The sequence below is a fragment of the Eleutherodactylus coqui genome, chromosome 7, assembly GCF_035609145.1.
Source record: "Eleutherodactylus coqui strain aEleCoq1 chromosome 7, aEleCoq1.hap1, whole genome shotgun sequence".
Classification (NCBI taxonomy): Eukaryota; Metazoa; Chordata; class Amphibia; order Anura; family Eleutherodactylidae; genus Eleutherodactylus; species Eleutherodactylus coqui.
Window position 1 is genome coordinate 224,036,972 of NC_089843.1, and position 14,651 is coordinate 224,051,622.

Below are 14,651 nucleotides of genomic sequence, written 5' to 3' on the forward strand. Positions count from 1 at the left end.
TGCTTGCTCCCCTTGGCTGCTGAAGAACAAGTCTTCGACCTCTGGGAGGCGTCATATAGTACCTCTCACGAGTTCTCAAGAACCGCCCTGTAAGTCCTAATACTGGGACTAAACACGCTTGACCAGCAAGTATCATCATAAATGGTAGGGAGCGACTATGTGGGAAGCCCACACCAAGGCAGTCATAACGACAAAACCATCGATAGGTGAAGTGAATGAATGATCATCTTGTGACACTCGCCTCTAACAATCGGGGGGGGGGGGGGGGGGGGGGGGTAACTGAACCCTTTAGAATTACCTGAATGTTGTGCAGAGATGACTAATAAAGTGTGCTTAGATTGTTATGTAAGACAATTATACACAAACTAACCAATAAAACAAAGGCTGTTGTACCACTCATGTCTTTTATTGAGCACTTCAGTAAATACCCCCAGTACAAGGAGAAAAATAAGTGAACCCTTGAATTTAGGATACCAACCTTGAGTTGCAATCATCTCCATCAAACGTTTCCTGTCGCTGAAAATAAGAGGCCTACATCGTTGAGGAGAAAATCTGGAACTGCTCTTCCAGCAAATAGGTTTTCATTAAATCAATATTTCTGGGATGCCTTGTGTGCATTACCCTCTCCAGGTCATGCCACATCATATTAGTAAGGTTATAAATGACCTTGGCCGTTCCATAACACAACCGTTCTTCAGTTCATTTACTTCTGGGTTCGGGTCATTACGTTGTTGCATCACTCGGGGGCTCCTGAGCTCGAAGTCATGGATGGCTGCCCTCATTATTACCTGAACGATGCCAAGGCAGCAGCTCCCTTCGCCACACTTCACAGCTGGAAGGAGGTTTTTGTATTGGTGCTCAGCTTTTTTCTCCGGAGCATTTATGTTACCAAGTTCCAATTTTGTCTCTTCTGTCCATGGAGCATTTCCCCCAGAAGCATTGTAGAACACACAGGCGGTCTCGGACAAACTTAAGACAGGTTGCAATTCTTTTTGAACGCTTTGGTTCCTTGGCGGTATCCTTTCATGAACTGATCAAATAGTGAGACTCCGCCTGACCAAAGCAGAAGCAGCTCGCAGGTTCCGGCCTCCAACTAGGGCTCAGATAGTCATGTAGCCGGATCAACTGCTCCCATCCAGTAGTAACAAAGGTGAAACAAATGCTCACGCGTAGACGAACTGCATATATACACAACCACGCTCCGATAACGCCGGCTCCAGCGTAGGACGCCAAGGAGGAAATAAAACGCAACTTCATTAGCAAAAACTAAAAAGCATTACGGCTGCAGATGAAGGTTCAAAGCCTTTTTGTGCGCTTTGAACGGCAAGGTTCTTCCTCACGGATGGCTGATCCATAGTACGGACACGGGTTGAACCAACAGCTGCATTCCTTGGACGCAGCATCTCAAAGAGAATGAACAAACCAAAACTCAAATAGTCAATGGAATTTATTCTGGAGTTGCAAAAAAAGCAAAGCAAAAAGAAACAAAAACAATCACAAAATCAGCAAAAACTCAGGAAACACGAGGGGAAACAGTGTAAGCATGATCCATTGAGGGCTAATACTTTCCTTTTGAGAGGGGCGTCCAGAGAGTGTTCCTATTGGTCCAACTTATTTTAAATGTTCCTTTCATGCTATAGATAAGACCTATGGCGAGTGAACCTGACATTGCAGTCAACGTCAAACGGGAATCCATTGTTTGCTAACCCAAAGGCTCACAGATCCATGATGCAGACATGGCGAGTTGCTGGAACTGAGCGCCGCTCCCCGGACATCATCCTGCTTAGTGGATACATGAACCGAGGTTCCTGCAGTTGGTAGATCTTCTGTCGGCCTCTGGTGGCCCGTCACCCTTGGGTCCTCGCTCTCTTGTCTCAGGACTGCTTGTTGGGCTCCTCCAGTTACCGCAACAGAACACTAAAAGCCATTTTACACGCAACGATTATCACTCAAAAATCGCCCAAACAGCCGAAAAGGAGTGATAACCGTGACATGTAAACGCGGGCATCGGGCACTTGTCATTTAAACAATGGTTTTAATCTCACCCTCGTCTGGAGAAGACCACATAATCTATATTATAGACGTAGGTGAGATTGGAGTTCAGAGCGCACCATTAGCGATTCGCTGACAAAGGCGTATACTGTAGAAGGGCGACAAAGGTCATTCCTGGCAAGTGCCCCGGCCAAACAGAAGAAAATGCGCACTGACCCATTAAAACACATTGTTATTTTGGGCCCCCGTACTAGAGGCACCCGTCCCTCATCATTGGAGCTTCTATGTATGGAAAGTAGACATGTGACCCCTGAGAAAATCCAATTGGTTTTGCATGGCTCCGTTTCAGTGCGAATCAACATTAGAACGGGACAATCGAGCGATCTGAGCGACTCTGAACAAGGAACATATGCAAAACGGAATGAAGGGAGTGGAGCAAAAATCAGTAGAAGATGAATGGCCCAAAACTGGAGACAAGAGCCGTGATGGTCAGGAGTGTGCCAGGGAACGCATGAGTGCAACAACCATAAACTGGTGGCTCGGCGCAGCACCACACAAACTGCTGGAACCAGCAAATAACTGGAGGAAATGTGCCTTTCCTTATTTGGTATAGCAGCCAGCCAGCATAAGGCACGCTTCACAGCAAAACCCCTTCATCAGGTCAGCTGGATTATATACAGTGAGAAAGGACTACAAAGGCCGGTGAATAGGCACAGCACTCTAAAAGTGGAGGCCATGGCTGAAGTAGTGAAGGACTTCTTTATCGGACAAGTGTTATTCTTTGTACACATCACTTAGTTTGTAGATTTTCATCCAGCCGGACTGCCGCGAGGGTCTGGCCCCAAAAACGGTTCATTGACATGCTGGCTTTGCACGTTGTCCAATAAAAGAGAAGTTCTTCACCACTTGACCCAGGACCTCCTATTTCCACCAAGGGTAGAGTGCTGTGCCTATTCCCAGCCTTTCGTGTTCTCTCCTTGGGATACTTACGCCTGTCTAGGTGGAGCGTTATCTGGCAGACAGCGCCTCTACAATCCCAGATCCTTTTGGCCAATCACCATCCATTGGGTTTGGCTTCACCCTTACAGTTGGCAGCAGAAGAGGACATTAGGGTGCCAGTGGGAAGCACAGGGACAAGGGGCTGACACACTGGAGTTCTTATTCTTGCCGTCCGCTATACCAATAAAAAGACATTTTCATCTATTTTTATTTTTGATTATTCAAATATTTTGTGGAGGGCGGCGCGAGCCACCAGGGTTTGTTTTTGCACTCCTCTGAACAAGGAATCAACGCTAGACCAGCTGGGGCCAGAAAATGGGTTAAATCCGGATAGAGAATGGGGTTATCAGATTTATAAAAAGTCAGCTCAGAACAGCATTGAGGAGAGAGGCTGGAAACAAAGCCATCAGAGGAGGTCACCAACATCTGTCTAGTAGCCTAAGGAGGGGGAGGCAAGCTGAGATTGGCAGACACACACAAAACATCTCTGCCTCAGGTAAGCGTTTTACTTCATCTCAGTGCTTGAGTCACAGCTACACTGCTCGGTACTGCTGTATAGTGTCCTCCATGTGGCTGATGCTTCTGACAGTGCGCTGCAGGGAAGGATAGGGAAGCAAAATCTTTTCCCTCACATCTTCCTAAGAGGGTCAGTCACCTAATTCTCAACACCGGCTGAATGCTGACAGACTCCCAAGTGCCTTCACTCCGCTCTGGGGATTAGGGTAGGCGACCAAGGTCACGTTATCCAACTGTACTGCTTGTTTTGGAAGGGACAGACAGAACCTCCCAGAATACGACTGAGATGGAAGGATTCTCTTATCACTCATCTAACATGTACAGTGGAGCCTGCTAGTAATGCCAACTAAGCATTAGCACAAGGCGCTGTAAGCTGATGAATGGAACAATCGAGAGATGTTGTCAATCTATTCCTTGGGTGAGGACGGCCTGTACGAAACCTCTTGATGGAATACCACCAGAAGCCTTACGGTGCAGTAAGAGTAGACTAGAGTCCCTGCTTGGAGAGAAGGCTTTCAGTCCATACAGACAAGCGCATCTTTGAACAAGAGCACTCAGGTCATTCCTCGCAGGGGGCGATAACACAATATTCCGTTCAACTAGGAAAATTTACGAAAGGTATTTGACCTTTTTCAGAGCCGATCCATTTGGGTCAACTCTAAACGGGAAGGCATCTGTAATAAATGTGTAGCATCAGTCTACAGAGAGCTAAATCTATAAAATACACAAAGCAGGTATGTCTGGAAACGAGCCTCCTGTGAAGTCGCTGACTGCTTGGCAAGGTCATCCAGGGTTGGCATCATTGATGGTGGAACCAACAGGCTGCTCGCTGGTCAGTTAAGCGTTCAGCTCTTGTACAATCTACTAAACCAGAACAAGTAACATTACTGCAAAACATCCAAAACTGAAGTCACCCAGTCTCATATACCTTTGTCATCCTTTGTGATGCTTTTATCGGCTTCCTCAAGAGACAAACTAGAGAAAAAGATGAAAATTAGCCAAACAGTAATCTTACAAGACGAAATCGCCCATCATTGGCAAATGAACAAAAAGGTCTAAGACTACACACACTTCTCCGAGTTAGGTAAAGTAAGAGTGAGAAAAGCGAAGCAATTCAAATGATATATCTGGAGGATCTAGAGAAGATTGTAGATCCCCACACCGTCCCCAAACGGGGAATCTGCCTTACTGAAAACAAAAAACAAACAAAAACTGCTTTCTAGTACCGAGAAGCCAACAAACCTCGATTTCTGATCGTCCTCTTTTGAAGAGGACTCTCTTACGGCAGAGCTCTCATCTTGTGCATCTTGACTTTTCTTGGTCCCGTCTTCACCATCACTGGTCTTGTCTTCATTTTCCAGGTTTTTGGTGCTATCGGGCCGGCTACTCTGGCCACTGGCCTTATCTAGCTCTACCATGTCACAGTCTGGAGGTTCCTTAGACTCCCTACCACCTACAGCTTTACCCTCGTCATCCGCTAAATCTATCATGCTGTCCGCAGACTCGATTGTCACAAACACGTCTTCCTCCTTGGGATTCTCTGAACTGTCCTCTTCATTAACGGACTCTTCTACTTGTGGAGCTTCTTCTTTGAGCGGTTCACATTTATCATTTTCCCCCAAAATCTCGAGCACTTTCTCATTTTCTATAGATTTAATAAGAATAGAACGGCACAATTTAATCACCAGGAAAAAGAAGCACATGACAAATGTGGAACCAGCATGGCCGCCGCGTTAGACTAGCACACACATAGTATAGGCATACCAAGCTGGAAGCATTTACACTAAACACTCAACGCCCGCGAAAAAGGACAAACGGCAACGGCTTAAACTTCATGTGCTCTTCAGTTCCATCCGACTTCAAGTGGAGTAGAAATCCTCCGTCTTCGTAAGACTTCAACGCTTCCAACCTATCTAGGCCTTCCAAGGGAAGGTGTTGTGCGGCTTCTGAGGACGGCAGCGATACACAGCGATCCCATAGCGTCGCGCATGGCCAGTTGTACGGGACGATCAGACCTCGTTACCGGAACGGAAGAGTTAGCTTACTTCCCGATAGCCATTAAATCTCATTAGAACACAAGTTACACAGATCTGCCCACCTAGAGCGGCAACCGACCAACAAAAGGGGCCAGAAACGAAAAGAAAGTTAAGGGTCTTACAACTCCAAGTCACTCTGAAACTAAGATCATACCTCGTGCCAAGAGGGCGTCTTCATTCTCCTGTAGAGAGAAAGAAAAATAAATAAACTGCAGCTCGACTCGCGACCAACGAATATAGTGCGGTGTGTGACGGTCAAGGGATCCGCCAACAGTCCACGTCATGTCCTGGAGCCGCAGGAACACGCCGATCAGTTGGGTGGAAAAGATCCAGATATGTCAAGTGGGCGGGGCCATTAGTGATGGGCAGATCCCAGATAAGGGTCATTCTCCGATAGGGCCGCCCACTGGACATCTGAGCTGCGGATAGACACAGTGTGCAACATTGGATGGGATTATCCACATGTAGCAAGTAGTAGAGGGATTCAGGGGTGATGTAGGAGCATGGGCAGGTTGTCAGGTCAGCCACATGCTGGAGGCATCCGACGTGCGTCATTTCTGCAACGGCTGACATCTGCGGTCGCAGACAACCCACAATGATCGCACCAACGGAGTGACTATGGAACTGCGGCAAAATCCACCCCAAAAGTTTGTCCAAGTGTGGAAGTCGTCTCAATACAAAGAGAGTAGATTCCTTGTGGCCCCCTATAGACACATCATTAACCCCTTCCCAACATGCACTGTACGTGCACCACCATGTCGGACGGCCCTTTTTTCCCCCTCATTTTCGTTTTTTCTCCCCCCTTTAAAAAAAAAAAAAAAAGGCAACTCCTCTATTTATCCATCGCCGTCGCTGTCTGAGGGCTTGTTGTTTTTTTCGCTGGTGCTACTTAACATACTGAAAAACTTTAAAAACGTCTAAGTGGAGTAAAATGGGAAAAAAATTCAGCATTTTTAAGTGCGTCTCGCAGACTGCAACAAAAATGACATAACGTTACTCTGCGGGTCATTTTTTCTTGGTGATGGAGTGACCAAAAAAAGCGCAACGTGTTCGATCATCTTGTAGCGTCGGCCGGCCGCGGCGCCCCTCCGCCTTACAGGTTGCGTCGTGCGCCGGCCGCGGCGCCCCTCCGCCTTACAGGTTGCGTCGTGCGCCGGCCGCGGCGCCCCTCCGCCTTACAGGTTGCGTCGTGCGCCGGCCGCGGCGCCCCTCCGCCTTACAGGTTGCGTCGTGCGCCGGCCGCGGCGCCCCTCCGCCTTACAGGTTGCGTCGTGCGCCGGCCGCGGCGCCCCTCCGCCTTACAGGTTGCGTCGTGCGCCGGCCGCGGCGCCCCTCCGCCTTACAGGTTGCGTCGTGCGCCGGCCGCGGCGCCCCTCCGCCTTACAGGTTGCGTCGTGCGCCGGCCGCGGCGCCCCTCCGCCTTACAGGTTGCGTCGTGCGCCGGCCGCGGAGCCCCTCCGCCTTACAGGTTGCGTCGTGCGCCGGCCGCGGAGCCCCTCCGCCTTACAGGTTGCGTCGTGCGCCGGCCGCGGAGCCCCTCCGCCTTACAGGTTGCGTCGTGCGCCGGCCGCGGAGCCCCTCCGCCTTACAGGTTGCGTCGTCTTGTAGCGTCCGCCGGTTGCAGCGCCCATCCGCCTTACGTGTTGCGCCATCTTGTAGCGTCCGCAGGTCACGGCGCCCCTCCGCCTTACGTGTTGCGCCATCTTGTAGCGTCCGCCGGTTGCAGCGCCCCTCCGCCTTACGTGTTGCGCCATCTTGTAGCGTCCGCCGGTCGCAGCGCCCATCCACCTTATGTGTTGCGCCATCTTGCAGCGTCCGCCGGTTGCAGCGCCCCTCCGCCTTACGTGTTGCGCCATCTTGTAGCGTCCGCCGGTCGCAGCACCATCTAGTCGTCTCTTCCTGCGGCCCGAGTACGGCTTTACTACGTGCCGGTACCCAACAGGACGCTCCGCAGTGTATGGTTTGTGGCACTGAACGCACCGCCTACCTGGCTCTCGCAGCACTCCTCCTCCACACCGTTGTCCTCCGCTCCTTCTTCCGGCTTCTGAACTAATTGAGTAACAAGAAGAGTAAAAATTGAATCAATTTTGAGGACATTTCTGTGCACAAAAATCCCAGGTTCACCCAAAACAAGGATTTTAACCACTGAGTCACCCCATGAAGATGATCATTTCTTTAAGACATTCGCCTAGGATCTTAAAGGGAAACCTTTATGTTTAAATGCGATCCACTCTGCAGACTGTGCGTTATAGAGGGGGAGGGGCTGAGCGCACCCTTTAGGACCTACAGGTCAGGTCCTTAGGCAAGTACAACCGCAGACAGATGTCACGTGGGACGTTACATTGTGTCAGTATTTACCAACACCTAGGCCAAAATGCAGAAGCAGGGTGTGAAAAATCAAGTCCCCGCATGAATCAGCAGCGCGTAGAACCGCCTTCAGCAGTAATAACCAGGTTGCTGCAGTGTATGGCTTATGCAGAGCTCTCTCAAGGACGCAGCACACCGGTCTGACCCTGCGGAGTAGATGGGCGCAGCCAGCAGAGACCTAAAGGGACTCGTATCTAGAAGGAGGTGAACACTTACCCCACCATGTCAGAGCTGTCCGTCTGGAGCCTCTCTATTAGAACATTGGGGCCAATTAATCCCCCAAGTGTCACCCTGCTGCCCCATGTTAATAACCCCCTGCCCTGGACAGCCGCCGACTGATGAAGGCCTTAGAAAAAGGTCTCAAGAAGTCAGTCTATAAATCCCAATCCACATAAGCCCCGCCCCCTACACATCCGATCTTCACGATGTGAATCAGTAAGCCTGCGCGGCTCGTGGCAGAACGCTCCGGTACCACAAAGTAAGCGGGTCGTCCATGTATCACAGAGGTTGTGCCCTACATATTCTGCCAACGTCCCATCAACGCCAACTCAGTGGGGTCTGTAGAGTCTTACCCTAAGGGAACGGCAACACCCACTTGTCATTAAATGGAGAGACGCTCCAGAATTGTTACTTTGTAGGGACATTCAAAGAGAGGAAAGTCTTTGTGACAGGCCATGTGACGGCTGCAGCCAATCCCTGGCTATAGAAGGTCACTGGGCTGGTGATTGGCTACAGCAGTCACATGTCAGGGTCAGCAGCAACCAGGAAGCACAAAGTGCTTGTGAAGCAGTTGCAAGTCGGGGGAAACCCTTTTAGGGTCTGTTCCCTCCAAGTGAAAGATGTCGTCCATCCCGCACCAGAAACACAAAGCGCTCACAATCTGCGGCGTACATGCGGATCTTGTTGCGGTTCTGCAGCACATTTCACCCCTTCAACTACAAGTGTGAAATCTGCTGCGGATCCCAAACACAGACAGCGTCACGATCCGCACCCATGGCGCACATTGTGGCAGGTTTTCTGTTGCGGTTCTGGTGCAGAAATCCTGCTGTGAACAATTCGCAACATTTCCCACTTGGCGGCATCGCGCTGTCGGGAGGAGCCGAGCCGCTCGGATATAGTTGGATGGGAAACATTCACTAGAACTTAACCCTTTGCACATTCTGAGCTGAACCGTCCAGTGGGCGGAGCCATCAGTGACCGCTATGAACAACTGCATACAAGAAAAGCTGTCAACCGATGATAGCTCCGCCCACTGGACTGTTCAGTAGTCAAAGAGGAAGAAGTGCCAGTTCTACTGAATCTTTTCCATACAACCACACACAACTGGCTCCATCACAGCGTGCCGGCACGTTCCATCGGGCAGGTTCCCTTCAACAAAGCTGGTATTGAAGGAGTCTCTAAAAGGGCGCGTTCACACCGAATCCAGATGCCTGAACATGCATTTCAGCGCACATTCGCTGGGGATTTGCTTTGAACCTACAGCGATTCCACGTAAATCCACGTCAGGCATTGCGTGTTTTGATGAGGAATCTCCTGATAGGGATTTTCTAGGATCAAGGATGGGTCACCCACCGCAACCGATGTCAACGCCCCCGACCGTTGGAGCCTACAGTGCAGTAGCCTGGTTGGGTATTGCAGCGCTCTCCCATTCACCTTAATGGGAGAGCGCTTCAGTAACCCACCGAGCCACGGACAGCATTACCGTCTGCAGTGGCTCGTCAACAGCTGATCACCCGGGGTCCCAGGCGACGGACTGCTGCCAGTGGTGACCTACCCTTACCATAAGTCACCAGTAGTTCCTGGAAAACAACTATAACATTTCATGTTTCAGAAAGCAGCTCCACGAGGACTGAAGTAAGGCCCGTGGAGGATCTACAGCGCCAGTCCTGCTAGAAGTTTCCCAACTCTGTAACTTTGTACAAACCTCGGCCGTTCCGCTTTGGCGTCTTTTTAGGGGTCTCTGAAGTCATAAGTATTTCCTCAGGATTTCCACCTTCTTCCTCAATTGCCTACAAGAGAAAGTAGAGAACGGAGTGCGTCATGTGACCAATATGATGGCAGTAGTGCATGCACTCTGTGGTCTGGGGGCCTGAAGTACTGTCCATCCCTCTGATCCACTGATTCCCTAATGCACTGCTCTGATTGGCTGGCACTGACCATGAGATCAGGTACCACCCATACAGTTTGGGATTAGTCAACCATGACCATCCTGCAACCAGAGAGAGCACAATATATATCGCCGTCCGGCCGCTCCCATTCCTGCTGCGGCATGGTTTATACGGAGGACCTCTAGTCGAGCGGTTCCTGATTGGCGCAGTTTTCTCCCGATTTCCTGCACACCACAGTAGTTCTGGTAACACTGCGGGTATTTTGGGGACAAGCGACCCGTCCCGGACGGACCCTGGCCCTTCATGTTGCAGGCGACTGGTTGTGTGATGCGCACAGGAAGCGGTCTGTCGCAGCCAGCCCTCACGCAGGGAGCGATGGGGCTACGGAGACGGCCACTTATTCCCATGCCGCCCGGTCGCACACTATAGACGCAGCCACATATTTGGATACGCTCCCTCCAGTTTTGGCCACGCAGCGCGTCACTTCACTCAGTTCATCTCCTTCATGGAGCCAATAAGCATCAGAATTGCGCAGATCCGAAAACGGTTGCCGCGTTAGTAAACTAGACCCATGCAGAGAGGAACACACACCTCTGGGGACGCGCCGCCCTCAAGTATCTGCGCCCGAGGACAATGAAAGACGTTCTTCGTGATACAGTTGCAGGTTTGAGCACCCCAAAGCGGTATTTTTAAGGACCGCGCCAATTATTTCCCCTTAGAGCCGCCACTGTATAAATACTTTCTTACCGCTATCACAGCGAGTGAGGTGCGGCTACATGGGTCTTTGTCATCTGGGCGTGACCCGTTCACTTGTCAGAGAAGGGGCGGGGCTAAACTGATGTCATGAAAATAAAAGGCGCGCCGTTTAGCAGGCAGCTTTGGCGCACAAAGACTCCCCAGCGCTGCCCATCAGGCCGGGCTCACAGATAAAGAACTACATAGTCCGCGGGCTCTGGACGCCCGGATCGTACTGCCTTGCGCAGTTCTGCGCACACTGCGGAATGTGCGAGTAAAAAAGAACGTACGGCGAGCCGTCAGACGTGCGCAAAACAGGATTTTTTAAAAAAACGTCCGCTTCTCCTGCATCACCGCCTAGCGATAACACGGAATCCGCGACCTTTCTGCAAGGGAGACGTCTGCGCGGAATCAACGCAAAAACGGAGCAGGTCGCAATTTATCATCCACTTGTGTGCAGAAAGAATCCCTTTCCCACTGCTTGCTGCGGGCGGCCCGGAGGCGGACGACGTGTGCGGCCGGCCTCAGCCTCACATGTGATGGCATTCACTGTAATGAGTGTCAGGGCTGAGCGGCCTCACTGCTCTCATCTGTGAGGGTTCCTGAGCCTCTAGTGGTGCCCCCATGATGTCAGGTCCAGTAAGCAGGTTCAGTCACATGGGGGGGTCTCACTGCAGATCTGGACACTGCTGCAGCGCTCTCATCTGTAAGGGTTCCTGAGCCTCTAGTGGTGCCCCCCTGATGTCAGGCCCAATAAGCAGGTTCAGTCACATTGGGGGTCTCGCTGCAGATCTGAATGTGGCCTCACTGCTCTCATCTGTAAGGGTTCCTGAGCCTCTAGTGCCCCCCCCCCCCCTCCCGACGTCAGGCCCAGTAAGCAGGTTTAGTCACATCGAGGGTCTCACTGCAGATCTGGACACTGCTGCAGCGCTCTCATCTGTAAGGGTTCCTGAGCCTCTAGTGCCCCCGCCCCGACGTCAGGCCCAGTAAGCAGGTTCAGTCACATTGGGGGTCTCGCTGCAGATCTGGATGCGGCCTCAGTGCTCTCATCTGTAAGGGTTCCTGAGCCCCCAGTGGCGCCCCCCGTCAGGCCCAGTAAGCAGGTTCAGTAACATCGGGGGTCTAGTGCAGATCTGGACACTGCTGCAGCGCTCTCATCTGTAAGGGTTCCTGAGCCTCTAGTGCCCCCCCCTTCCCGACGTAAGGCCCAGTAAGCAGGCTCAGTCACATCGAGGGTCTCGCTGCAGATCTGGAGGCGGCCTCACTGCTCTCATCTGTAAGGGTTCCTGAGCCTCTAGTGGTGCCCCCCTGATGTCAGGCCCAGTAAGCAGGTTCAGTCACATGGGGGGTCTCGCTGCAGATCTGGATGCGGCCTCAGCTCTCTCATGCTTTGGTAACCCCGTAGCACTGCAGGATGTACATTTACATCCCGGAGGTTCAGGGTAGCGGGGGGGGGGGGGGGGGGGGGGGGCGTCTGTTTCTTACAGCCAACACCCACCTGTAACAGCTCCGCTCATTGGGGCTATTAACCCTTTACATGCCCTGATCAATATTCAGAGGGGGGGGGGGGGTCATGCACTGCCCCCCACAATGAGATCGCAGGTCACCATGACAGCCGGGGGCCTATAACATGCTTTGGCAGATTGCCCGTCTAATCACGGGATGCTGTAATGCTATGGCGGGAGCGATCGCAGCATCACAAGTTCACGTCCCTTATGGGGGCCTAAAAAAAAGTGGAAAATTAGTTTAAAAATTAAAAAGTTTTATTAATTATTAAAAAAAAAAGTTTAAAAACAACAACAGATTCTAAATAAAACCTATTTGGCGCGGCGGCATCCGTAAATCTACAGGAGTAACGCATTCTTTATCGCGCACGGTGAAAGAAAAACAAAACAGCAGAACTGCGCTTTTTTGGGGTGTCCAAGTCCTCCCCAATGGTGCCGGGAGGGATGCTGGCGCTGCGAGGAGCAGTAATGGCGCACAGATACGAACCGCGTGCTTTTGAGTGGGACGATAAACCAGTGATTTCTCCGGCATTGCACCTGTCCTGCCGTGGAGCGCGCCCTCGCGTTGCATCGCCCATGGTTTCCAATGGGGCGGGGGGCAGCAGCGCACCACCTGCTGGGTGCATGCAAGTGCAAGGCCATGTTTCCCTGTAGGAGGCGCTCCGCCGGGCAGTAAGGCGAGGTGGATTTGATATAAACGTTCTTTGTGCGTTCCCGTGGAAAGCCTCGCTCGATGGGACATCGCAAGACATCACATGACCCTCGCATGCCGTGCGACGCCTCCACTGAGGTCATTAACCCCTGCGACCCTCGTTTGGCGCGTGGCGATTGCAATCTCACAGAAGAGTGTGATTTTAATTAATAACGCCGCGCACCGTGGCGACAGCCGCCATTGTTATGCGGTTTCAGGTAGTTTCTCGGGCCGATGTTGCGCTCGCCTGATGAGGTCGTGTGATCGCGGCCCCGGGGATGTTCGTAAGGATGTCACCTCACCAAAGAAAAGGCGTAAGAGGCGATGAAAAGGGCGCAGTACCCCTACAGGGTACTGATAGAAGACACCCCCCGCGGGTCCGATGGTAGAACGCCACGGATGGGGGCAAACAAACACAATGTAGCGATAATACGGCGGTATGACCGCATGCATAAAGAACTGCGCGAGGCATGCCGGAGTTTACTGCTGTAGAGCCGGCCTACCGCCACCTACAGCAGCGACCTTGTACTGCGCGTGGATCTCACGCTCGCCGGCTCCCTGGTTTCTTTTCTTAAATGTCCCACTCAGTCGCTTCGCAGGGGCGCGTATAAATGCCGTCTGTCCATAAGGTAACTGTATGTGTACAGCGCTGCTTACACAACCATAGAGAACCACGGGCCGAATACGCAATACATGCAAACAAGTGGGAAGGGGACGCCCAGGAGCCGCCGGGGACGCCAAGGAGCCGCCGGGGACGCCAAGGAGCCGCCGGGGACGCCAAGGAGCCGCCGGGGACGCCAAGGAGCCGCCGGGGACGCCAAGGAGCCGCCGGGGACGCCAAGGAGCCGCCGGGGACGCCAAGGAGCCGGCTACTCCGGTACAAGGAGAAGGAAGAGAACGGCCGTGCACCTCTAGGACCTAAGAGCCACAACTAGAGATACTAAGGAAAACCGCAAATAAACTCCACCATACCTACACAAGGATGACCGTTTGACCCCCGTATTCCCGGACCCTCCCCTTCTGTGTTACAGGCGACCTCTGTGAAGTCAGCACCCCATCTTTCTAAAAAGATGATTTTTTCAAAAGTTCTGGATGCACCCCAAAGAGTTCTAGAGTTCCCTGCGCGTAACCCCAGACGCCGGCCCTCGACCCCCCTGCGCGTAACCCCGGACGCCGGCCCTCGACCCCCCTGCGCGTAACCCCGGACGCCGGCCCTCGACCCCCCTGCGCGTAACCCCGGACGCCGACCCTCGACCCCCCTGCGCGTAACCCCGGACGCCGGCCCTCGACCCCCCTGCGCGTAACCCCGGACGCCGGCCCTCGACCCCCCTGCGCGTAACCCCGGACGCCGGCCCTCGACCACCCTGCGCGTAACCCCGGACGCCGGCCCTCGACCCCCCTGCGCGTAACCCCGGACGCCGGCCCTCGACCCCCCTGCGCGTAACCCCGGACGCCGGCCCTCGACCCCCCTGCGCGTAACCCCGGATGCCGGCCCTCGACCCCCCTCCCCCCGATACCATCGCTCGTGCCCCCCCGTGTGACCCCGGATACCAGCGCTCGTCCCCCCCCCCCATGTGACCCCGGATACCAGCGCTCGTGTCTCAACCCCTCCCCCCCCCCGTGACCCCGGATACCAGCGCTCGTTCCCCGGATACCAGCGCTCGTTCCCCGCGTGACCCCCGGATACCAGCGCTCGTCCCCA

At 52.9% G+C, this 14,651-nt stretch overlaps 1 protein-coding gene across 1 annotated transcript in view; it reads right to left on the reverse strand.

Moving 5' to 3' along the window:
- LOC136573217 (scaffold attachment factor B2-like) overlaps nt 1–14,651 on the reverse strand; it is a 74,702-nt gene that overhangs the window by 57,624 nt on the left and 2,427 nt on the right. Inside the window, 5 exon segments of the mRNA XM_066574499.1 lie at nt 4,436–4,482; nt 4,750–5,152; nt 5,698–5,725; nt 7,531–7,592; nt 9,835–9,918. Coding sequence (XP_066430596.1) covers nt 4,436–4,482; nt 4,750–5,152; nt 5,698–5,725; nt 7,531–7,592; nt 9,835–9,918 — 624 coding nt within the window.